The following is a 25,270-nucleotide window of genomic DNA, read 5'->3' as shown; positions in this document are numbered from 1 at the left end:
CAATTAACACATTCAAATACACTTTCAAAATATCAATGCAAAATACATTGACATATGAAATAATAATTCTCCACATTGTGTATTCGCAAATTTATGTTGTTCCCAAGGTTTTTTTTTTGTTTTCATGAAGATCTTCATCTACCACTCTCAGTATTATAAAACTTGATATTGCCTCCCCACATCACAAAGCTTTTATGACTTTGTGTTCTTGGCAGTATTTGAAAAGAGAACTGGCATGTTATATTGTAGTCCTCATAAAATAGCATTGTGTTGGAGACTTAAATGGTAGTTGTAGTTTGGCACAAAAATCCAACTAAATGCTCTTGTTTATCACCAAAGTCCTTCTAGATCTAAGTAAAGCTGTAATGGCATTAGAGAAAAGATGAAGCCAGCAACTTCCTTGTTGACAGCATCAATGCTGCAGCTCCAGCTGCAGCAAATTCCTGGCCACACTCATGGCCATGAGCATTTACAACAAAAAAGGTCATGAAAGAGTGTGAGTTTCACTGAGAACTTTAGTAAGCTGTGAAAAAGTATTGCATTTATATGATAATTACATTTAACTTTTGCTGGTGATAAGAGAAATGATTCAAAGTGCCATTTTGCAGCGCACCTGGAATTACATGAAAAGTAAAGTGATGCATTTGAAAGTGCTTATTTAGTCTTGTATTGACTAATTATTAATTGCTTTCTTTTTCTATCTTGCCAGTAAGGAGCAATCAACCTAAATCTCCTTGCTGTGGGAGATCGCTCAGCAATATAGTATTTTAACACTCTTTCATATGACATTAATTCATGCTGATACTGCATGCACTCAAAGATCCTCTCTCATTGATCTGCTTAGTAATCAGATCTCTCTCCAAAAGCATTAGTGTCTGTTTGTACACGTTTACTGCTCTGTGGAGAGAGAGAGAGAGCAAAATTTAGAGCTAACCTCAACTTTCCCTTCACTGACAAAGTCTTGGCCTTGTAACAGGGCATCCTTCTGAGATCCTTACTGAAGGAGGAATCCCTTTAATTTCAGTGCTGTGTGATAGGTATAAATAATGATGATATTCTTGGTGGGTTGCAGCTAATAAGTGGTGGTGCAAGTGGTGATTTCACTGGGGAGGTGCGCTGACAGGAGCCTTACTGGCTGGAATATTGCACGGTGCTGTACTTTGTGACTCTTCTCCGGGAGGTGCCAGGGGATGCTGTGCCCATTGCCTGACCAAGGTGACTATCAGCACTGAGCATTTGACCTGTGCTGCTCAGTCCACCCAGGTTGGCTCCTCCTAGTCCTCCCCCTGCCAGGCTGCTCATCCCAGACCCTGACACTACCCTCTCAGTGACCACCACATTGTGGGCATTGGATAACTCTGAGGGAATATTTATTAAGCTGCCTGGCATCCCAGAGGCAGGCCTGAACACCCTTTCTGTCACCACCACGTTTGACCCATCTACCAAATCAGGAATGCTCAGAGATGCTGGAAGCCGGGAGTTAGGTGCAATGACTCTTTCTGTGACGATGACGTTGGACCCATCTGCAAGATCAGGAATATCTAGCATGCCACGCAAATCAGAGGCAGACGCAGGACCAACAACCCTTTCTGTTACAACAACATTGGATGCACGCAGTGGGTCAACACAAAGAGGAGAACCAGAGGCGTAGGTCTCTGTCACCGTCACATTGCCGTGGAGTAAAGGATCAGGCATTGGCCGCGGGGGCTGTACGGTAGATGCAGATGTATAGGTGTTTTCAGTAACAACCGTGGTAGTGCCGGCTGGGGGAGCCATAGGTGCAGATCCGTTGACAAGGATCGTGGTTCCAGGTGGTGGGAGGTTTAGGTCACATTCAGAATTGGGAAAGGTGACGTTAATGCCTGGCCAAGGTGGATTGGCATCAGGGAAAGGTTCGATCTCCTTGCCCAGACAGATCTCTGCCAACGTCTTAAACTTTGGTCCTAGAGTTTCCAAGTACGTTTCATCTGTATCTTCTCCAATAAAGCTGCAGCAACCAACAGAGCCAACAGGAGTACCTATTCCTTCATGATCATATATTAATAGGCAGTCATTTGCTGGCCGACCTTCATCTTCATCTGCATACACAAATGCTTTCTGTAGTTTGCAAAAACAGAAAAGTGAACAGAGTGTCAAGTTTTTAACTATGATGACTCAAACCATAGTGAGGTTTCCCTATTACAGTAGGGCCTAGCTGACTCAAAAAAGAGAACATCACAGGACAAAAAATAATCATCAAAATGTTTCTGACCTTGAAATAAGCTTTATCCAAATGCTACTCATATTTTATTCTTGTTTTTGCAAATGCTTAATATCTCAGATTTCATTAAAACAGTTACTGCAGAGACTTGAAACTTTTATATAAACAGAATAATTGGCAATAATTTTGCAGGATATTTCCTGCCTTCTTGCCCCCAGAATCTTATCCAAAGTTTTTTATTTTGATAAAAAGAATGCTTTGTTAAAATTTTGAAATTGGCAACAGAAGTGGGTGGGAGGGGATAGCACAAACAGAGTTGGCCAAGACAGCCAAGGAATGGTGGTATTGGTCTGCTGACAGAAGGTCGGACTGTGGGATGCATGGAAAGGAACATACTTCTTGGGCAACTGTATCCAGACAAAGTAGTAGGGAGAGAACTGAAGCAGGATGGCAAGGAGAGCAGCAAGGAAACCAGGACAGAGGGGAAGTCATTGAGGGCTGGCCACAGTCAGGAAGGCATGGTGTGCCCAGTGGAGAATCCATTTTGAGCAGGAAAGGGATCTATGCTTTGGAATGACGTTGATGGTGGCAGGGTGATCACTGAGGAGAGAGAGGGAAGGAAAGAGCAGAATTTAAAGAGGGATGTGATGAAAGACATAGGGAGAGACAAAAGTGGAGGCCCGGGAGGGAAAGGAGGCAGGGAGTTGGGAGACTGAGATTGTCAGCAGAAGGGGTAATTTGTGGGGATGGATATGGCAAACAGAAAATTAATACACAGTTCTCCTTGGCCAACTTGGTAGATCACAATCTGGGAGAAATCAGAGGTTGGTATTAGGGCCTGTCCTGTTCAATATCTTTATTGATTACCTGGATGAGGGCATTGAGTGCACCCTCAGTGAGTTTGCAGATGACACCAAGTTGGGAGCAAGTGTCAATCTGCCCAGGGGTAGGAAGGCCCAGCAGAGGGATCTGAACGGGCTGGATCGCTGGGCTGAGGCCAGTGGGATGAAGTTTAACAATACCAAGTGACAGATCCTGCATTTTGGCCACAACAATCCCAGGCAACGCTACAGGCTTGGGGCAGAGTGGCTAGAAGACAGGGTAGAGGAAATGGTCCTGGGGGTATTGGTTGATGCTCGGCTGAACATGAGCCAGCAGTGTGCCCAGATGGCCAAAAAAGGCCAATGGCATCCTGGCTTGTATCAGAAACAGTGTTGCCAGCAGGAGCAGGGAAGTGATCATCCCTCTGTATTGAGCCCTGATGAGGCCACATCTCGAGAACTGTGTTCAATTTTGGGCCCTTCACTACAAGAAAGACATTGAGGCTCTGGAGCATGTTCAGAGAAGGGCAATGAAGCTGTGAAGGTTCTGGAGCACAGGCCTTATGAGGAGTGGCTGAGGGAGCTGAGATTGTTCAGTCTGGAGAAGAGGAGGCTCAGGGGTGACCTTATCGCTCTCTACAACTAATTGAAGGGAGGTTGTGGTGAGGTGAGAGTTGGCCTCTTTTCTCGTGTAACTAGCAATAGGACGAGGGGGAATGGCCTCAAGTTGCACCAGGGGAGATTCAGGTTGGACGTTAGGAAATACTTCTTCAAGAGATAGTGGTCAGGTGCTGGAATGGGCTGCCCAGGAAGGTGGTTGGGTCACCATGCCTGGAGGCGTTCAAGAAACATTTAGATGTTGTATTGAGGGACATAGTTTAGTGGGAAATACTGGTGCTAGGTAGACGGTTGGACTGGATGATCTTAGAGGTCTTTTCCAACCTTGGTGATTCTATGCTTCTATGAAATCTATGCTCAGGATAAATCTATGCTCTGGAGTAAGTAATTGTGAACAACTTCACAATGTAAATATCTGTTTATACACCAAAAACTGGAAAATTAATAGATTTGATGGTCACTTATTAATTTGAAATAATTTAATCACTTGCCCATAACCACAATGTATCCATCAATTTTACAAAAAGGAGTCCTACTGAGTAATCAAGACTCCTATGCCATCAACTCCAAAGCAGTATTATCAATATGCTGTTTTTTTTTTTTTTCCTATTAATACAGTAAGCTTTGTTCTCACACCAGTTATATATCATGGAAGTTTCAGTAGAGTGGAGTTATTGACAGACATTGAAATGGGCTGCCCAGGGAAATAGTGGAATCACCATCCATGGAGGTATGTAAGAGGCATGTGTGTGTGATGCTTAGGGACATGGCTTAGTAGTAGGCTTGTTAGTGGTAGGTTGATGGTTGGACATGATGATCTTAAAGGTCTTTTCCAATCTAAATGATTCCAGGTTTCTGTGATTCTACAATTTTGTATTTCCACAGTCTCACTTAGTAGGATAGTGTAACAACAGGCTCACAGATATAAGACGAAAAAAGACCATGTCATTACCTCAGAGAAGTAGTTGTCTAGGAAGGCCATGTTCACCCCTCCTTCTCGAAATTCTTTTATTGTTCCTCCAACTGACCCTTTTGCTTCACCAGTTCCAGAAATTCCTCCAGCTGTTCCATAACCAGTACCAGTGCCATAACCAACTCCTGTAGTTTCTTCCACACCAGAAGCTACTACTCCTCCTCCTCCGTATGTATTTGTATATATATCTGAGAACAGAAAATAAGTTAGTCCTCCTGTGTTCTGTGAAAATTTTCACAGAATTTGTCAGTTGTTTTTGCAAAGAGTGCAGTGACAGTACTTATCATCTAAAGGCATTTTAGATTTATTTTAGACACAGTTCTACACACATGTGCCAAACATTGAAACTGCAATAAAAATTAAGTGCATACTAGAAGACATCTAAAACCTGGATTTTATTTCTGAGGCTAAGCATACATGCTTTAAAAAAGATCAATGAGTGACTGGTGTAATAGGGGCAATTTCTCTATCTGGTGTATGTATATGACCAGGGGATTTTGCATTAGCAAATAAGATAATCTTATGGCTATTTATGCAAATATATACATCTACATATATAATCCCACTAGAGTTAAAAGTCAGTTTGCCTAAAACTTGTTACTGAAAGAAACAGCTTTGTAAATCCTTTCACATTTTGTAGTTGTTAGATTACTAGTGGGGATTCAGGTGAAGAAGAATTGATCATAACTAATGTTAATAATGGAGAATGAAAATAAACTTTACACTAAATTATAAAATCATACTGTCTTAGTTTCAGCTTGGATGGAATTTTTTTTTGTCAGAGTATCTGGTATGATGCTATGTTTTGATTCTAGGAGAATAACGATGTTGATAACACCGATGTTTATAGTTGCTGCTAAGCAGTGTTGTACAGAGCCAAGGCCATTTGCAGTGAAGGGCCCAAGGAGCTGGGAGGGAATGGAATCAGGTTAGCTGACTTCAACTGGCCAAAGGAATGTTCAATACCATATAACATCATGCAGAAGGAGAGTTCTGAAGGGGTTGTGAGTTCATCTCTTTCCCTTCTGCTGCTCAGAGGGCTACCTGGGCATCAGTCGGGAGTGGTGAGCAATTACGTGTGTTTCACTTGTTATATATGTTTTTATGTATATAGTCATAACTATTTTCCTTTATCTTAGTGAATAGTTTTATCTCAACCCATGAGTTCTACTTCGTTGGGTTTTTTTTTATTCTTTCCATCTCACTGGGAAGGGGAAACTGATTGAAAGACTGTGTGGTGCTGTGCCACCTGCTGGATTAAACCACAACATACCCACAGAATTTTATCTTCTCCATAATTTTTTGTATACGATAGCAATGAAAGTGTGATCTTAAATATTGCCGTGTAATATAATATAAAGCAATTGCAAACAATAGTCTTGGCTATGCTTACAATAAGAAATATAGGCCAAATTCTATTTTTTTTTTTTCATTTAATCTTGGTCTCAGCTGGTAGAATTTGAACCTGGGGCTCACACTGTAGCAATACGGAACAGTGGAAATAAAGTAAATCATAGGTGAAAGTCTTAAACTTTTCAATTGTCACAGCAGCAAAACTTCCCTGAGAAAAAAGACTATTAATTCCCATTTATGACCTAAAATGTTCTCTTATCTTTTTATCTAGAGGATAACATTTTTGGCTAATCAGTGCTCATCAAAGAAGTTGCTGCTTGCAGAGTGACGTGTCCTCCTATAAGAAGCTAGAGAAAATCAATCTGCACCAGCATCCTTACTGAATGGAATGGGGAAAAGAAAAGTGACTTACTCTCTATGGACACCAAATTCCAGGGGAAACCTTATTACAAAAGCATACATTTATTATGTTGCTTGTCAGCTCTCTATCTAAGCTGCACACAACTGGACAGTAAATAACTGGCTACTCAACAGATCCCATTCTCCTTTTTTCTAAGCAGTGCCTGGAAATTGGAAAAAATCTTTCACCACTAAATTATAAAAGAAAATTTTCTTAATTTTATCTTGAGACTGATTTCTTATAAAATTGGTATTTTGAAAAGAGCACTCATCCACTAGCTGGAAGTAGTTTGCAGAAGTGAATGTGCTCATGTTCAGGGCTCAAACTTCAGACGCTTTATACATGCTGGAAATCCTAGTAGTGTCAGTTTGATTATATGCAGAAGTAGGATTGGAAGGGCAGATTTTAAGCTGAGAAACCCATGTGCTCCTTGAGCCAGAGGACACGAAGTACTGAAAAATAGCTTAATGATAGTGCACATTGAAAATCTTAAGATCTTCTTACCAGAGGGTTCTCCAAAATCACCTCCAGCAGCTGTTGTTGGGGCGAGAATGTGTGAGACATCCTGGAAAACAACATTTTGATTCCTTGAATGATGACTTTGAAATTCCCATATGAAGACCAAGACTTTGTGAATCATGTTAAGGAATTACCACCCTGAACTGTTAATGATAGCTATGAATTACCACTACCATAAAAAAAAGACTACAATTGTTTTTCAATGAAAAGGTGATCAGTGAAGATGGTTTGTGCTCTTTTCCCCTCCCTTGCACTTGAAAAGCTTGTCAATTATTGTGTTTCAGCTGAGGGAATAGTAAGACCAAACTGTTGGGCCAAGCTAACTGTGTACAAACTAAAGCACAGAAGCTCCATCCACAAATATTAATTAAGAATCACCTTTCATACTTGCCTGGCAATGGCTGAAAATGCCAGGCTTCTTTTAAAAGATGGCATAGTGCTACAATCCCTTTCTTGCTTTTAGACAGATGTAGTCTTTTCTGTAAACACAAGTTACTGTGGGCTTTTGAAACATGGAATGTACTGACCCTGTCTTCGGGCTGTGCACCTTCTATTCCCCATGGATGAATTGCCCCTTCTGTGCATTCAGGTACAGGTTCAAATCCAGTTCCAACTCCAGCTGCAGCTCCAGGTCCACATCCACAACAGTCACTCATTGACATCAAAATTGGAATCACTTAACAGGTAAGAGACAGGAAACAGGTATTTAGGACATCTCAGCTGCAAGTGCCCAAGAACTTTTGAAAATGTATCTTCTAAAATGTTTCAAAGTAAGCAGCCAGCAAGTCTAGCTTTCAGAATCCTTAGCTGCTTTTGAATATATATGTATTTGGGTACTCAGCATAATTTTGCCTTTAGTTACAGCAGAGCAAAATTAGGGTGGAGTAGAGCTGTTACTCCAAGTTTATGCCTACACCTGGGAACAGACTTTGATGTACCTCAAATGAATGAATGTAAGATGCAGATGTATGAAAATTAAACAAACAAAACCAGTCTTGCTATATATAGTATTCAGTGATATTCATGCTTGATGTAGAAGAGTACATTTTTCTCTTCAGACTTGTAGTTGAAAAGAAATACACATTAGTAACAATAAACTTAAGAGAATCAATAGAGTGCTATCTGTCTGGCTGCAGCGATCTTCGTTTAACTCTCACGTTGCATTTCCACATTACATGTACTTGATGCTTATTTGAAAAATAATACAGTCAAACCCCAAATCCCAGTTTTAACAAGTGATTAAACAGGGCGAGTCAGGTTTCTCAGTATGGTATATTATGCAATTATTGCAATAATTTAGTGTTGGGTATTGCTGAATGCTTTAAAAACTAGCATAAAAAAAAACCCCAAAAACCATTGCTCATTTTAGGAAAGGGCTGCGATATTCATTCTGGTTGTGTTTAAGCTGTTAAAGTAGATGATTAAGTTAGTAACTTAATATTGCTGCAGTTAGCAGGGAGACAGTTGCCTACAGCAAACTAACCAAAGTGTGTGTAACTCCCACTTTAACATCAAAGTATACCAAAGAGAAAAGGGGAAAGGGCTATACAGTGCACAAAGTGCTACTTCACACCACATTAGTAAGGATGTATTTATTCCAGACCACTGACTAGAAGAGATTTCTGAAGGCAGAAAGGCAGTCTGTTATTGACCACACAGGAACTATAAACAAGATAGCCTTTTACAACTTCAAAATTTTGTTTGTTGATTCACACTAATTAGAGACCAAAACCCAATATGACTACTCTCCTCAAAAAATCAGGTTTCCATAGTTGTTGTTGTCAGTATTTCAACACTGTTCAATTTCAGATATTGACTGCCTGATGCTTGTATCATGAAAGAAGAACAATTACATATGATTGTGGTGGTCTGGGAAGTAATTGCTGAAGTTCCTATGTTGCATAAAATCTAGATTGTCTCATTATTCTCCCTTAAACTCATGCTTCTTCAAAAATACTAGGACACGTGAATGAATGAATGAATGAATGAATGATCTGCTTTGATCCTGTTATCGCAGACACTACTGTTTTTTAATAGACATATGGTTTAGCAACACTGGCCAAAAGATTCAAAAATTAAGCTGATGAGCTTTATCTTTCTGGCTTAGTGTTCAAAGCAATTTTGTTCCTTGCATCTTTTCATACCTGACTTGATCCATTTATTTTAGTGATGTAACTACAGAACAAATTACAACATTACAAATGTTGTAAAGCAATAGGAACAGTTCTTGCCCAGAATCTTCTCAATTTTCTGCTAAATATTTTGACCCTGCCTGGTGGTTTGAGAACAGAATAATACCTAAGAAAGAAACCTAACTTTTAGGATGGAGATAGTTATTTCTGAATGAAATAAATGTGTATATGTAGAATATAAATATACAAATATATACTTATAATTCTCTTATAATTTAAAACTTTTTTTTTGAGTTGACCATGGGAGTAAATAACTGACCAAAAAAGTAATCAGAAAAATAAAAACATACATTTCAAAAAAGGTTAATATAATCATTTTCTTAATTTTATACTTACAAACAAATATTAATCCACCAAGAAACATCAGGCCAATGGCAGAACCGCTAAGTGTGGTAGCAGAAGGTTGGGCGTATACGCTAGGATATTCATTTCTGCCATAATCAGTATCAGTGCTTCCAGTATAAGTGTCGTAACCTCCACTGTCCACCCCAGTGTTTGAGCTCCAGTCTGTGTTGGATTCAGTGCCGCCACCATCTTCATACCCCATCCCATCATAGTCTGGTCCTGTTCCTCCACCAGCCTGGCCTCCTTCACCAGCACCACCAGCACCACCAGCACCACCAGCACCACCACCACCAGCACCACCAGCACCACCAGCNCACCACCAGCACCACCAGCACCACCAGCTCCACCACCACCAGCACCACCACCTCCAATTATAACTATTTTTGTGGCCCCACTGCTGCAGTAATTGCGACTGTCACATCGACAAGCTTGCAGAGGAATCACATACGGCTGCAAGCAACTTCGACCTTGGCTATCTCTTACTCTGATAGATATCTTGTAAAGGTAAAAGTCCATGTTCTGATTCACTAATTCTGCAGAGGAAGCTTTGGGGGGAAAATAAGAGAAAAATGTTTAGATTAAGGTGCTGAATCTAAATATTGCACAAACCTTTTTTTATTTTTTTATTGCGAATAAAGTTAAGATCTTCATTGGATTTGTTCTTCATTCTTACATTGGATTTTCAGTCACTTATGCATAGAGAGCTCTTATTCAAAGCTGAAACATGATCTTGACCTATGCTGCTTTTTTTTCAGTTTTGGAAAACCTCAGCTATATCAGTCTAGTCATCACTTTTTAACTTGAGAAATATAAAAGATGCAAATGCACTTTTTTATATCTTACTGATGCTTTTCCTCATTGTTATTCCCATGATGGCTAATATAAATTGCAAGTTTTATAAACTTCATTTTCTCTCACTAGGAATTTACATGATAGTTATGCTTTCTGTTTTTCAAAAGGTATTTCAGTATTTTTAAAAAATATTTAATGTTACATTTGCATCTGCATCTGATTAGGACAAATGAGACCAAGGTAGTTGCAATTATGATATTTACCATTTAATATATCCTTCTGTGCATACAGTAAGTTACACAAATTCTGTCATTTAGTATAGTATGAGATTTGATTGATTCATTAGCTAATTAAGTCCATTAGAGGAAATTGGATAAGCTCGGAGTCTGAAATGTTTTCTTAGAGATATAAGCAAGCAGACTTTGCAGAATGAACTGCAAACTTGTAATCTTTATTTGCCATTTTCATAAGACTCTCATAAAAATAAAGACCAGCTAAGAACTTTTTACTCTAATAAATGAATACAAGAGCTTTGTCATATGCTTAGGATTTTTCTTAGATAAAATGGAAATAAAAAGTTATCAACTTATTGCTTTTGAATTGCCTCATTAGGTTTAGACCAATAGAGCTGCTTATCATAGTTACACTCATGCAGAGTTTTGCTGTTTTCTTTTGACCAGCACATTTTTAGTCTCCTTTAAAAGATGAGAACTAGATAAAATGCATGTAGTAATCTCCTTCAATTCTAACATTAATACATATACATGTGCAAATTCAGAGTAACTCTTTGGATTCATATGAACATAAAACATTTAAGTGAGAAGAACAGATTTTAATGACTGTTTTACAATTTTGTTATTAAAATGTATCCTAATCTGTTATCTTAGATAGGAGCTTATTACTATGATTTACTGTTATAAAATGCGAGTAAATTTACCATTTATTGATCTGATAATCCACGTGGTTTGAGGTTCACCATGTATGCTGAATGTAAAGGGGAGGGCGTACTGATCATTTATGCTCTTTGCTGTGATAATCACCGATGGGGAATGCATACATACTTTCCTTAATTCTGTATTAATAATTGGACAATTGTCTCTGATGTCTTGCATTGTAAGTACAATGGTTCCAGTAGCAGTATATCGAGGAACCCCTGTAAAAAGAAAGTATTTGTGATCAGGAGGTAATATTGATACTATAAACAATGAGTTCAGGTGGGAAAACATGGAACTGAAAAGAAAGAAAAGAGATATATTGAACGAAGAGTTTTGTTTCAGAAAACAAAACCTCTTTCTTACCTCTGGTAATAGCCAGAACTTCAGCTCTGTACTGCCCATTTGTTACATAGGAGGATTCCCAGTCAATAACTTTGCTCAATGTGATTTCCCCAGTGTTTTGATTGATTCTGAACCAGGCACCTGGATCACGTCCTATACTATATCTGTAGTTGGTGAAGGAAAAATATTCAGAATAAAGTTGAATAAGAGACCTAGTTATTTGAGTGGGATTAATTATTTAAGTTAGCAGGGACTTCATATGTTCTAGTGGTCTACTACATATTCATTTTGTAAATAATACTTGTCCCTTCAGAAAATTTTTCTTTAGGCTTTGCTAGATGCCATTGCATTTCACCCTATTCAAGCAAGATTTCTGTAGATGCCAAAAGAGATACACCATAAAAAAATCAGTAATAGAGGAAGTGCACAGAGCCCTTTATATTTTGAAAGTGATATCATAGTCTAAAAATAAATGAAATCTACCTGGATCCTGTAAAGCTTTAATAGAACTCATGATAATATCAGTAGCTAAATCCACAATTCTTCTGATAACATTCTGTGGCTGTGTTTGCTAATAATTTTTCTCTGTTTTATGAAAACTTCTCAATTTTTTTAAAATTGGGTGCATTTATTTCTATATTTGTTTAAAAACAGTATTTTTCTATTAAAACTGTCATGATTTTCAGCAGAAATAAATATAAAATCAGATTTACTTATTTTTCACTTTGAAGTGAGCCAATAGTGACTTCTCTTCTGATTTTATAATATTGCCCTTTATTGTGGTTTTCTGCTTGTTTTATTTAGAGATGGTGACAGATTCTCTATTTTTAGTAAATGTTTCAGATCTCACAAAAAGAATATTCCTAAGTTAGGTCACAGAAAATCTGTTCTGATTTATTTAAATTGCAGCTTGATAGAAGAATAATATCTTCTCTGTCTCGTGCACAAGGCTAAGAAAAGTATGTCAGGAAACAAGAACAATCATAGCATAAGAATATACTATTCTATTATTCTATTGTTATTCTATTTTTTTTTTCTGTTGTTTTTAAAGTACCCTTCATAAGTACCCTTTCTACTTCTTTGACTGGAATAAAGATTACCAATTACTTATTCCACTGAAATCTTAGTTAAAGAATTATTCCATGTGGGGGGTAAAGTAGAGCAGAACGTACACAACATTAGTTGCAGTAGTGCCTGTGTCCTCATCGAAGGCTGTGTATGTTCCCACAACAGAATTCACCCTTGTTCTTTGTGGTACAGATAAGATCAACGCAGATGGGTTAAATCTTGGTGGTTCAACCATGTTTTTTACTTCTACTATGAGGGGTGTTCCAATGACTTGATACTGAGACATAACAGAATGGTGGAATTCAGCTCTGTTCCTGACACCGATGCTCAGTGAGTGAGTTGGGATATGTTCATAATTCAGTTCCTAAAAAATAAAACATGGAAAACCAGAAAACAAATAAAACTTCCTGGACTCAGAGACATGATTTAGTGGTGGGTTGTTAGAGTTAGGGTAGTATGGTTAGGTTGTGGTTGGACTTGATGATCTTGAAGGTCTTTTCCAATCTGAGCAATTCTATGATTCTATGACTTCAATCTTATTTATACTATTTAAACTATGCTATTTTAAATACTTGACTGACAGAGCTGTTAGTGATATTTTTTAACAATTAAAACAATTTTAATATGGTTATTTCAATAGCTGAATCACAGTATTTATCCATACCTTAATTACTCTAAGGATTCCTTGATTTGTAGCTGGATCTGTAACAATTTCGAAGTAGTTATCTTCATTACCAGATATAAAGAAAAACTCTGCCAACCAATTGTCAGTAAACTCTTCATCAGCATCCAGAGCTTGTATTCGTAGAATTTCTGAACTGAGTGAATTTTCTGAAATACTTGCTGAAAACTGGAATGGCAGATAAATACTTATTAGCAAACGCAGCTGACCATAGAGAATTTTATTTAAGAATGTTCTGTCCACAGTTAATATTAAAAAAAAAGAATCAATGAAAATTTAATTAAAAAAAAAAAACAACCTCTGTGTTCTGTGTAAATCATGATTCTGGTTGCGGATATAAAAAGCTGTGTCAATCCAAATGTTTGCAGAGGCAGCTTAGCAGAAATGGATTTGTGTTTTCTGATCATGATGCTTTTGGTTTTAAAAACTTACAGAGCTTTGAGCAAGAGTTGGGAAGTTGTCATTGACATCAATAACTTTCACATGGCAGCTACAAAGGGATGAAATTCCATCTGCAGCTCCATCCCGGTCTGATGCCTTCACAACCAAAGTGTAACTACTGTGTTGCTGTCACAGAAAGAGAAATTACCGTTACAAGAATCTCTACATCTTATAAAATATAAATACTAATGTCTTGCCACTGTTTCTTAATACAGGAATTTGACTCAGATGTTTCATTTTAACACATATAAAAATACATTTTTCCTTTTTAATTTTTTTTTTTAAAGGCACACTTTCTCTCTCTCTCTCTACCCTCCTCCCTGTGCTGTTCCCACCTTGCTTACCTTCCCTCCCATTCCCCCTGGCATCATATCACTCCTAAAGATACACAACAGTATCGTGTTATTTGACTTTGGAAATAGAAATGATACCTCTCTGTCAAGATAGTTTGCTAGATGGAGTTCTCCAGTATATTTATTCATAATGAACATTGGTTGGCCTGAAGGCTCCTGACTTTCTATCTTGAAGGCAATTTTAGAGTTCAAGTGATTTGGTTCATCTGCATCTGATGCAATTATTTTCATCACCAGTGTGTCTGTGAATAAAAAAAATAAAAATTAAAACTAAATCGTAGAATCTGCTTTGTTCCTGCAAAAAAGCTCATCAAGATGGTGCTAAATACCTGGTGCATAAAAAAATGACATAATGCTATCCCATTGTTGACATTTATGAAGAAAAACTGCAGCTCAATTTTGTTCTGATTATGACTAAATGTTAATGACTTTAAAGTTCATAAAAACTAATGTTAGGTGGAATAAAGTAGATTTTCACTGAACTTCCTTAAGTCACCATAGAGACTATGTAAAATTGGTGAGTATTGAGTCTCCACTCAGTACTATGATATCCACATAAGAAATCTCAACAGTTTAAAATGAGATTTTCTAGAAGGTCAGACATGAGTGTTAACCACCATTATGAGTAACACACTCAGTGTTATTCTCCTGCTTAATAATGAATCCAGTAGCTCAGGGAAAAAGAACAACTTTAAGTGTTTAACAAGGGACTTATTTAGCAATATTCTACTGCAACAGCAATACTCAGGCTGCAAACACAAATATTTGAAATAGAAAAAATGGGAAAAAAATGCATTTTTTGCACTGCCATGGGAAATAAGTATAGTTGCAATTATTATTATTATTATTATTATTATTATTATTATTATTATTATTATTATTATTATTTTACTGAAGATATTAGCTTGAGCCCTGCTCTAATAACATTCTGAGAAGCATCCTCTGCTCTTTCCTCTGCAGTAGCTTTGGGAAAAGTATGTCATTGTCTAAGAAAAAGTAGAATGAACACACCAGGTTTATATTGACTATATTCTGGATTCTTCGCTAACTTTACCATAATAGGCATAACATAGTTACTTACTGTCCATACTGCATTCTTCAACAGATCCTGTAAATACCGATTGTGCAAATATAGGAGGATTATCATTTATATCCAGAACTCTGACTCGAAGTTCAAGAGGTGGTTCCAAATCCATACCCGTCACTGAGTGTTTTGCAAAGCAGCGTATCTAGATAAAGATATTTATTCATTTTAAAACCAAAAGTGAAAGAAGAAAAGCAGCAATCTGAAACAAATGAATCAGAACATGTTTCTTCTTGTGCTTCTCCTGTCCCAAGCTACATCCATCATTATAAAGGGAAAGAAATTGGGGTGTACTTACAACAAATACTGGGGTCACTTCCCTGTCCACTATTGATGTTATATTAATTTCTCCTGTTCTTGGGTTAACAACAAATATTCCATAAGGGGCACGATCAATTCCAACTCCAGAGATGCTGTACGTGACTGGATTATTTTCTTCACAGTCTGATCGAATCTGCAATAATAGATAATAATAATTTATACTGAGAACTTTACAGAGAACCCCTGCAGTGCTTTTTTTCCCTACTATTAGTCTCCTCATAAATTCTGTATGTCAGTTTTTCTCCCAATCACATATCACAAGATTCAATTGATTGTACACATTTAGGGCTTTTCCACAAAACAGCCTACAGCTGCATCTGCGCTTAAGTACTGGACAAGATTTCTCTTTCTTAGACTTCTAGCAGTGAAGTGCAGTTGTTATGGGACAGAAACTTCCAAGAGTAGCTGGACCTCCTTAGGGACATCGTCGTAGAGAGAGGATAGAATCATAAAATCACAGAATATCCTGAACTGGAAGAGACCCACAAGGATCATTGACTTCAACTCCTGACTCCACACAGCACCAACCAAAATCAGCATTGTCCAAACGCTCCTTGAACTCCAGCAGTTGGGGCCTTGACCACAGGCCTGGGCAGTCTGTTCCATGCCTACCACCCCTTGGTGAAGAATCTTTTCCTAATCCCCAGCTGCCCCTCCCCTGACACAGCTCCATGCCTTTCCCTGGGGCCCTGTCTCTGTCACCATAGAGCAGAGCTCAGTGCTGCCCCTCCGCCCCCTTCGAGGAGCCGCAGCGGCCATGAGGCCTCCCCTCAGCTTCTCTGCTCTGGGCTGAGCAAATCAAGGGAGCTCAGCTGCTCCCCATGTCTTGGCCTCCAGACCCTACACCAGCTTTGTTGCCCTTGTTTGGACTCTCTCTAACATTTTTATGTCCTTCTTATAACATGGAGTCCAAGCTCTTTGCTCTGTTGTCTACATGAGTCAGGCACCATCCTTGAACTTGTGCTCACTCAAGGAGTTTTTCAGAGTGAGAGAGAAAAGAATATCTTGATCTAGAACAAAGACGCTGCACGATAAAGAGACTGTGGTTGGAGCTCTCCAGGAAGGAGACTAACTGCGATGTTCTAGGAAGCTTTTGGTCACTCCTCAGCAGCTGTGTACATTCACATTATGAGACTGTCTCAGCAGAGCTGGAAATTCTTACTCATCTTTCTTTTATTCCACGTTCCTTGCTTTGACTAGTCTAAGCAAATGTGCTTTTACATCTCTTTTATCAGCATGTCTTTAGAAAAAGCTTCCTTGTCAGTGAACACTTCTGCTATGCTTTCTACTTACTCTGGCAATTGGATTCCTTTTAGAATTATCTTCTCCTTCTCTACAAGCTGCAGCAAATTTTATCCATTCACGTTTTTGTCTTCTGAAGGTTTTCCATCTTGCCGTTCCATTTCCATTCCATTCTTTTACCTTTGACATAGAGTTCCAGTGTCATATGAGCACCAACCTCAATATATTTTAAATTAATTCAGATATTTAAAACTTCCCACAACAAGAAGGAGTAAAGAAATTTTTCTAGAATATGTTTTTTTAATACATTAGCAAGTCCCAAACTCTAAGACCGTGCACGTGTACTGTACAAGTATTCCTGAGTATGAGATATTCATATCGGTTCAGGAGAAATTCTTTTGAGGGGATGAACACGTTATTACCTGCAGCTGTTTAATATTTAAACATATTTTCAGCCTTAAAACTCAGAAATGTCCTTGTTTAGTATTTTCCATGTCATTCTTAAACTGATTTTGTCATTCTTAAAGTGATTATGTTTCATTATATCAAAAAATCAGTTTCTAAAGAAATATTTATTACCTCTACATGAAATCCTGTGCTGAAATCCAAGAGTACCTGCAAGAATGATAAAAAGATTAGCATAAAAAAGGCAGGGCAAAATGCGGTAGTTCAAACCCAACTACTATGCATTGCAGAATTGCAGGGTAGGAACAGCATGTTTTCTGAAGTCTATTTCAATAACCTATCTAGGTCACAGCTGAAGTATTTCTGTAAATTTCATTGTACCATTCTTTTTTTTTTTTTTTTAATATCCATCACTTCAATTCCTTGAAAATTAATACATTCAAAATAATTTCTGTCTTTCAGGGAACTGTGAAGAGATGTGCCACAGCAAATTTCAAATTATACCTATTATCAAAATGCAACTTTCACATGCATTTTCAGATTGTAGCCATCTCAGCTGAAAAGAAAGTAATGATTGCAATAATTTATTCTTTATTCTTTATTTTTTTCTTACTTAGTCCACAGTAGACCTAAAATACTTCAATATACAGTTTAAACAAAAGGAGAAGAAGTTTTCTTGAGGTTAAGGTATAATGGAAAGCCAACTGAAGTTGGCGGGTAGATTTCCCTGGAGTTCAGTGGGCTTCAATTTGAGGTCTCACTATACAACCAGAGGCTTGAGTAAATAAAGTTTAGAGGATCAGATGCAATATGTAATTATTTTAAAATTAAAATCATAGAGAACCATCATTTTCTTGATTAGCAGAATTTAAAAGAAAGCACAGTTTCATTAACCTTCTTCCTAAATAAAGTGTGAAAATGAAATTCACTTTGTCAATGTACCTCTTCAGAGCTTAGGTTTAGGATCTACCTCTACTCTCTTCAGATCATGAAAGGTGAAAAACATGCATTTGCAGGACGGGATGCTTGCTTCATTCATCATTTGGAGAAACAAAATACCTAGGTGACTCAAAAAGTTGATGCAGAGTTTGCCTTTTCTTGCCAAATGTGACTAATGGTTCTAGTTACCAATTTTCCACTTTTGTATAGTTTCCCAGTAAAGTTCAGTTATGTATTTTATTTTTATTTTTTGACTGACATTCTGTCTGGTGTACTGTAGGACAGACATCGCATGGATGTAATCTGTGATGATCTTTTCCTTGTTAGTAACTTTACGTCATGGGACTTTCCTCAGTTCAAATGTATTGAAAGGCTGTTCTCTCAAGACTGGAAGATAGGCACAGACTGTTTTCCTCTTAATTCATGTTAAAACAATTTTACATGGAATAGATTAAGATTAGATTGGACTGCCCTAATCTGTGAAGGAGGGAGTTTATAATGTGGATCTGCCTCTTTGTTGTGTACAGTACCTTCAAATTTATGAGACTATCCGTGGAGTAAGATTTTTGTTTGTTTGTTTGTTTCTTTGAGCAGGATATTGACACAAATTGCAAAGAAAAAAACTTTGCAGGAAAATCATTACAGTCATTATAGGTCTTTGAAAAGGAAATAGATACATTCATGCTGTGTTAAACACATTGATATAGCTTTTAACGTCTTGGTGACAGATTAAATCTTCAGTTGGCATTCATATGCAGTCATTACTCATCTTAGAGAAGGCAGTCTGCAGTATTAGACTCCATTTAAGCTGTGGGGTGCTTTCACCTTGGTAGTAAATAAAGCCTGTACTTTTTAAATCCCCTTTGTGGCTTGGGGAAACATGGGAGAGTGGAAGGTGCTGATTACACCCTCAGCAGAGAGGCTGACTGATAAAGTCCACCAGAAATTGCACTGATTCAACTTTTCATATCAGTTGATCACACTGTCATAACAGAGCTTGCTTTGGCAAGTACAGTGAAATCCTCTCCACCCTTAGGCTGAAATCCCTTCTGGCATGTAAGCAATTGTCTTGACCCAGAAAATTATGAGTATACACCTTCTAATGCAATGCCAGTGAATCTTGTCTACTGACTGCATCCTATGGCATATTCTATTATTTAACAGTGAAACTAATATCTCACATCCAGTCATGTCACTGTTGTGCTTAAAAGGCCTAGCTGAAAAACTCTGTTGGGTGTCTCTCTAAAGAAAAAAACTATAAAGAATTATGTTCTTTAAGGACAGGAATATTCATTAAACCCCTTAATTTTAGCCTATATGAAGTTCTTTCAAGCAATGAGGAATATCCATTTTACACTGGAGTTTCATCCATTGGAGCAGCAATGATGGAAACACCAATAATTTCTTCATCAGTAATGCTGGCAATTGTAAATTAAGGCCCCGTGTTTCCTGCTTTGTCCCTCACTGATGAAGGCAAAAATTCTGCCACTACATGTTGCTAATAGAAACTCATTAAAAAATCGTGATGGTTTTGAATCCAGAGTCCTTAGTACAGTTTGTGATGTTCCTTGAAAATCCTGATCTGGTGAACTCGATGTCTGTATTCAGTAGCTCTCTCAGTTACTGCTACGTTATAGGAATGAGGGCAGACAGACATCAGATACAGTTGCCTGGTTCACCAGCTAAACTTAAACAGTTCTGGAGTGACATCTACCCAGAACGACCCAGGGCTGAAGAATTTCCTGCTTTCTAATGTTTTCCTTTCATTAGCAGTTAGAAGGCTCCCCTCAACTCCAACTGTCAATGTTTCACATCTCTATGCAATGCAAACTCTTTTTTTCCAGTGCAGTTTCCAGTGAAGAAGTATATTTTGCCATCTGTCTGCTAGCAGCTAACTTTGGTATCCTTCTAAATAGCGAACAAATTTCCCTTTTAAACCAGTATCTGATTGTCTGCATGCTGTACTTTCCACAGGTTCAGTGATTAATGACAATTAAAACAATAGGAGGCACTGAAATATGTGGGATGTATCTTGAAGACCCTGGGGCAGGCAAGCTGATCAGGATGAAATCAAGATGTGCTGTCCCTGAAAAATGCAGAGAAACTAGAGGCTAGTTGCACAAGCTGTTTCTGGTGTGGGCTGGGAGAAGTGCAAGCAGAAGACATATTTATTGTGGCAGTCATTCTAACAGTAGTCTGTCTGAAAACCTTCATTTTATTATGATGAACTCTGTATAGAAGATGGCGCCTTAGAGTCACACTGAAGTTATTCTAAGTTTATTCTGATGTAACTGGGAGCAGAATGAGGCCCATAGGATGTGCATGGTTCTTTGCACTTTCAAAGCAATTTACAAACACAAATTAACTAATCATCAATTGACTGCCAAGCAATATTATACGCACTTACGGAATCCTCCTCCACCTACTCGTATCTAAATGACTGAACATGCCTTTAACATCTTCCCAGCATTATTCATACTGGATCTGCTTCTCACTCTTTGAAGTCAAAGGCGGTATTGTTACCGGCTGTGATGGGAGGAGTGCTGAGAACTCTCATACATTATATGACTCATCAGGGTGCCATGGTAGCTCTGGTTGTGTCAGCGTTTTGAGACTTTTACACCTTACTCAGCCAAAGCTCTGACCAGCAAAAGGTTGAAATATGAACCCTTCCCATTATGCGTTCTATACTTCTTTAAGAAAAGATGTACCAATGCATGTGAAATAACAAGCAAACCTGAAATGTAAGACAATCTTATACTTTAAAAATAAGCCATTTGATAACTTTTAAACAAAAAGAAGGAAAAGATTTTTTGTGTGTACTTTTCATTTTTGCAGGTCACTGATGAATGTGCTTTGAGGTTTAAGGGGAAATTTGGGGGGATTTTTCTTTCATCAGTTTGTCTTGTAATTCTGCAAAAGTTAGCTGTTTCTGTTTCTTCCTGCCTTAGCAAGCGAAGTCAATATTTAGTACTTTACCCCAAATGGAGGGTTATTTCACTATTATCCACTGTTACCCACTGTTATTTCAGCAAAAATATAATAATCATGTCAGTCAGAGGAATAAATTCCAAAATTGTGTTTATTTTAAAATGTATTTACTCAAAGAACTGACCACTTTGGGAAAGTTTCCACTGGTTTGTTTTTCTTCTACTGAGCAAAGTAGCAGAGGACAAATCATACAGAAATAATACATTTCCATAGAGTAACTGAACTCAACCATTAGAAAAATGAATAGAAAAATGATTTTGATGGATGTTGTAAGCCATTATCATTCAAATTTTAGTTTTTCAAATTAGATGTGCTCTAATCATGCTTTCCTCAATAAATCTTATAAATAAAGCCTGAATATGTCTTAGCGCTCTAAGACACATTAGAGTCTTTAAGCTAGCACTCTAGCTCTGAATGCCATCTAGGGGCCATTTTTACACAGGAATGTAACTGCAGACTTAAGAAGCTTATCTTGGGTGATACTTCTGCAGAATGACTTTATTTTCTATTTCTACAATATTTTTTAAATTTTTCAGAGTAGCTTACAGTTTCCCAGCTACATCCTGGTAGATGTTTGGTATGCAAGTGCCAAAGTGGAGAAGATTGGGCCCCTTAATATTTTTAAGTGCAACCCAGCTTACGAGTAGGAGGTGTAAGTGCAGCCTTACGACTGGAAAATAAAGCATAGATAAGACATGGGAAAATATAGCCAGACAAAAGTGCATATAAGAGATGTGGTGAATTTAAAATTATTAGCTGTCACATGATGGCTGGCAGGAGAAGAGTCATACCTGATCAAACAGGTTATTTCCATAAAACGTGTCGGCGCAAGTACCACGAACAGAACTCCCTTACTCATGAGAATAATGCCTTTGAAGTCATGTGAGCAGGGGTTGCAGAATCAGTCCCACCAATGATGAAATGTATATGGAGAATTATTAGCTTCAGAGCTGCTTTCTTTTTTTTTTGAAAGTGCACTAGTGTGCTAAAATATGTATAACTCCACAGACTTTTTATTTGATACATGTTATTAACCATTAACTAGGGAGACACACTAAGACAGGTAATTTTCATGAACAATTAATCAAGCCAAAAGCCAAGACTGTTTTTCAGTCTTGCACTAAAATAATTTACATAATATACTTAATCTCTACAGTTTGTCCATCACCTTCCTCTGCAGTGCTGAAAGATACTATTATGCTTTACATGCCACCAGGACCACTGCTGTGCAGGGAAGCACACAAGAACAACAATCATTTCCTCTGGGAGTCTGAATATTTGATACTCATCAAAACATAGTGGCAGTTTTCTCAGTCACTCCTTTTTCTTGACACATTCCAAATCAGTCGCAACCATAACAGCAATATACTGAAAGAATGAAAATTCTCAAGAGTTCATGAGAGAAGATAAAGCAGTAAAAGCTCTTCTGAATATATAGATTTAAGTACCATGCAGTGAACTTATTTTTTAAACTTTAACTCATCCGGAGTATGTAACATCAGGTAACTGAGTAAAATGAATATTCACTAATGTTATATAAAAATATGGCACTCTTAGCATGATGTGCAACATGCCAATCTCAGAGAGCTGCTTGCTTCATTATACAAGTAGAAACGCATCCGAACCATAGTGTACTTTGGCCAAGTTTTGTCATTGTTTTCCTGGCAGCTCCCTTGTGCTAGTTAGTTCTGCTTTACTGATGCCTGCAACATACAAGCCAGGGATTATCTTCTCTAAGCAAGTCTCAGGATTTTGTATGCTATAAAAACATACCTCTTTTTTCCTGCTCACCATAGTTCCAGAGGTGACAGTGACAAGGAGTTAACAAACACTTACTCTAATACATTGTGTAAACTGAAAGCCACAAGAAGACAGAACTATACTATGAATTCTATCATTTTCAGTCTTCAGGGCCCTAACACTCTACCTAAATTTAAACGAGCAGCACAGATGAGTGAAAAAGTCCATGCAAAAAGGAAAAAAACAATGCAGGAGTAAAAGAGCCACCGTAATTCCTTTAAGTCGTTTCTCGGTAAGTTCCGTGCCTTGATGAGCACATTGTACAACTATTTTGCTTCACCATAGCCACAACTTTCCTCCTCCAGTAAGAAAAACAAACCCAAGGAGTGACACTTTCATCATGGATTCACTTGCTCGGCACATGGCTGCTCTGAGCAAGCATACACACACACAGTGCAAGGTAGGAGTTCTTAGTAATGTCAAATAATGGGCAAAGTCTTGATTTTTGCTTGGATATCATTTTCACTACATTTCATCTTTTTCTCTTGATTACAGCCATAAGATTCAGACAGTTCTGAAACTATCCAGTTTAAAAAAATATATTTGCTCTTCACCTTCTCTCAATCGAACAAAAAAATAAAGACACAGAACAAATTAATATCCAGTGAGGTTATCAGGATTTTTTTTATAAATGATAAGATTTTTATTTTAAAAAGTGACTCCTTAAATAGCACCCATATATAACATTCACCTGAAAAGTCAAGCATTAAACATGGGAAGTTATATATTAAGCATCAAAAGACTACGAAGTCGTAATCGAAATAAACATTTGTCAGCATTTAGTGAAAACCTAAATTACTTGTACAGAATCTTCAGAAATGCAGTTTAAAATAAGACTTATGCTAAATTCACAAGATTTTTCGGGGGGTTATTAGTTTACACCGTGAAATGTAATGGTCTGCTGAGGAGGATTCAACCGGCACAATGACAAAGTTTCCAAATATTGCTGTAAAATTTGACTTACCAATAAGAGGAACAGAAAAGCAGCTGTTCGGTGAGGGAGCCAATCCATTGCATCTGACTTCTCGGATACAAGTCCAACTGAGTTATGGTTGCAAGCTTGTTCCTCTTCCCTCCCCCCCCCACTCTGGTGTCTATGTAAAAAGGCACTCGGTAGATGTCCTTACAGTCAGCCTTTCAAGGTGTCTCTGCCTCCCTCTGAAGGAAGCACTGTAGATGCTGTATAACAGAGTGTCTTTCCCCACCCCAAAATCCTGGGCTGGTCTCATCTGAAATGCTTGACAACATCATAATTGCTTGCAGGTAAAAGCTAAGAGACACACCTTAATGCTTATTGCACTGAAACCCTTTGTTGGATACAAAAGGGTACGTTTTAAAAACAGAAGGCAAGCTTTGCTCAGAAGATACTGAGTGATTTATAAATTACAACATAAGGAATCGTTAAAATGGTAACTTATCTTTGCTTTGAATGCAGTTGCCAGTTTTCTCCTTACACCGAGTACAACAGAGGAGTTTCATGAATATTACTGTAGGGAATATAGACTTTAAGAAATGATTGAGTTAAAAATACACGTTCATTTGTTTGCAGTCAGGCAAGAAGTCAGTTCCATGCACACTGTCCACAGAAGCACAGTACTCTGAGCACTTTTTTGTCATTAAAAAAGTGAACATATTAATTTGGGGTAAAAAAGTGTTTTCCTCATTGGACCACAAAAACATTCAGAGGCAGAGAAAGGAGGCTTTCTGCTTTCATTACCTGCATGCCATACCTCTCCTTTCCTATGGGTTGTGCTCTTGCTGACATGGCGGAGATGGAAAAGCACACACTCCTTGTGCCAGAGAACCTGGAGAGCTGCACAAAGCGATAGGTGGTGGAGAGCCAAGGGAGGATGTACTCACTTTGGGCCTCATTTGGGATAGCATGGGAACAAATACGTGAGGGATGAAGAAACCTGTACTCAGCAATGGATCTCTTTTTGCTGCACTGAAGGCTTTGTAATTCTCTCCTTGCACCCTTTGGGAAAAAAAAAAAAAGTGAATATCTGTTGTGCTGGTGGACTTGTGAGGAGGGTACGAGCTCCAGCCTCCAAAAGAGCAATACAACTGGCATGCTCTTGCTCCTTGAGCCCACTGAGGTGCCAGGCATCTCCTAGGACTGAACTCAAGATGGGAAAACAGAGATCAGCACCTGCAGGGCTATCCAGCATCTCCTGGGATGAAGCCTTATGCTCCTGCCAGTTCTGTATTTTTATTTTGATCACTGAATATAAGAAATTTCTTGCAAATGTGAAATATACATATTCTTTTACAGACTTACCTTTGCTCTGTAAATTTTTTCAATACATTAAAAATTAATTTGATGTACGGAAGAGAATAAAATGCGTCAAACAACAGCAATGTTTACAGAAAAAGTGAAAATTAAAAAAAAATTAAAAGAACACCAGCTATTATACTGTATCTCTCTGGGACATACCTCCCTATGAAGAACTGTGC

The 25,270-nt window shown here is 37.9% G+C and overlaps 1 protein-coding gene across 1 annotated transcript; it reads right to left on the bottom strand.

Annotated features, from left to right (window-relative positions):
* LOC110394101 (desmoglein-1-like) lies at window positions 513-24,014 on the bottom strand. The gene is given in 17 exon segments (XM_021387771.1): window positions 513-2,097; window positions 4,592-4,800; window positions 6,870-6,930; window positions 7,412-7,560; window positions 9,413-9,734; window positions 9,737-9,966; window positions 11,151-11,366; window positions 11,512-11,654; window positions 12,663-12,922; window positions 13,223-13,408; window positions 13,673-13,807; window positions 14,113-14,276; window positions 15,116-15,263; window positions 15,417-15,572; window positions 16,733-16,861; window positions 17,261-17,296; window positions 23,781-24,014. Coding segments are annotated over 17 exon segments (3,561 nt in total). The 5' UTR covers window positions 23,829-24,014; the 3' UTR covers window positions 513-1,128.

The sequence above is a fragment of the Numida meleagris genome, chromosome 2 (assembly GCF_002078875.1).
Source record: "Numida meleagris isolate 19003 breed g44 Domestic line chromosome 2, NumMel1.0, whole genome shotgun sequence".
NCBI lineage: Eukaryota > Metazoa > Chordata > Aves > Galliformes > Numididae > Numida > Numida meleagris.
This window is presented reverse-complemented; position numbering and strand designations above follow the sequence as displayed.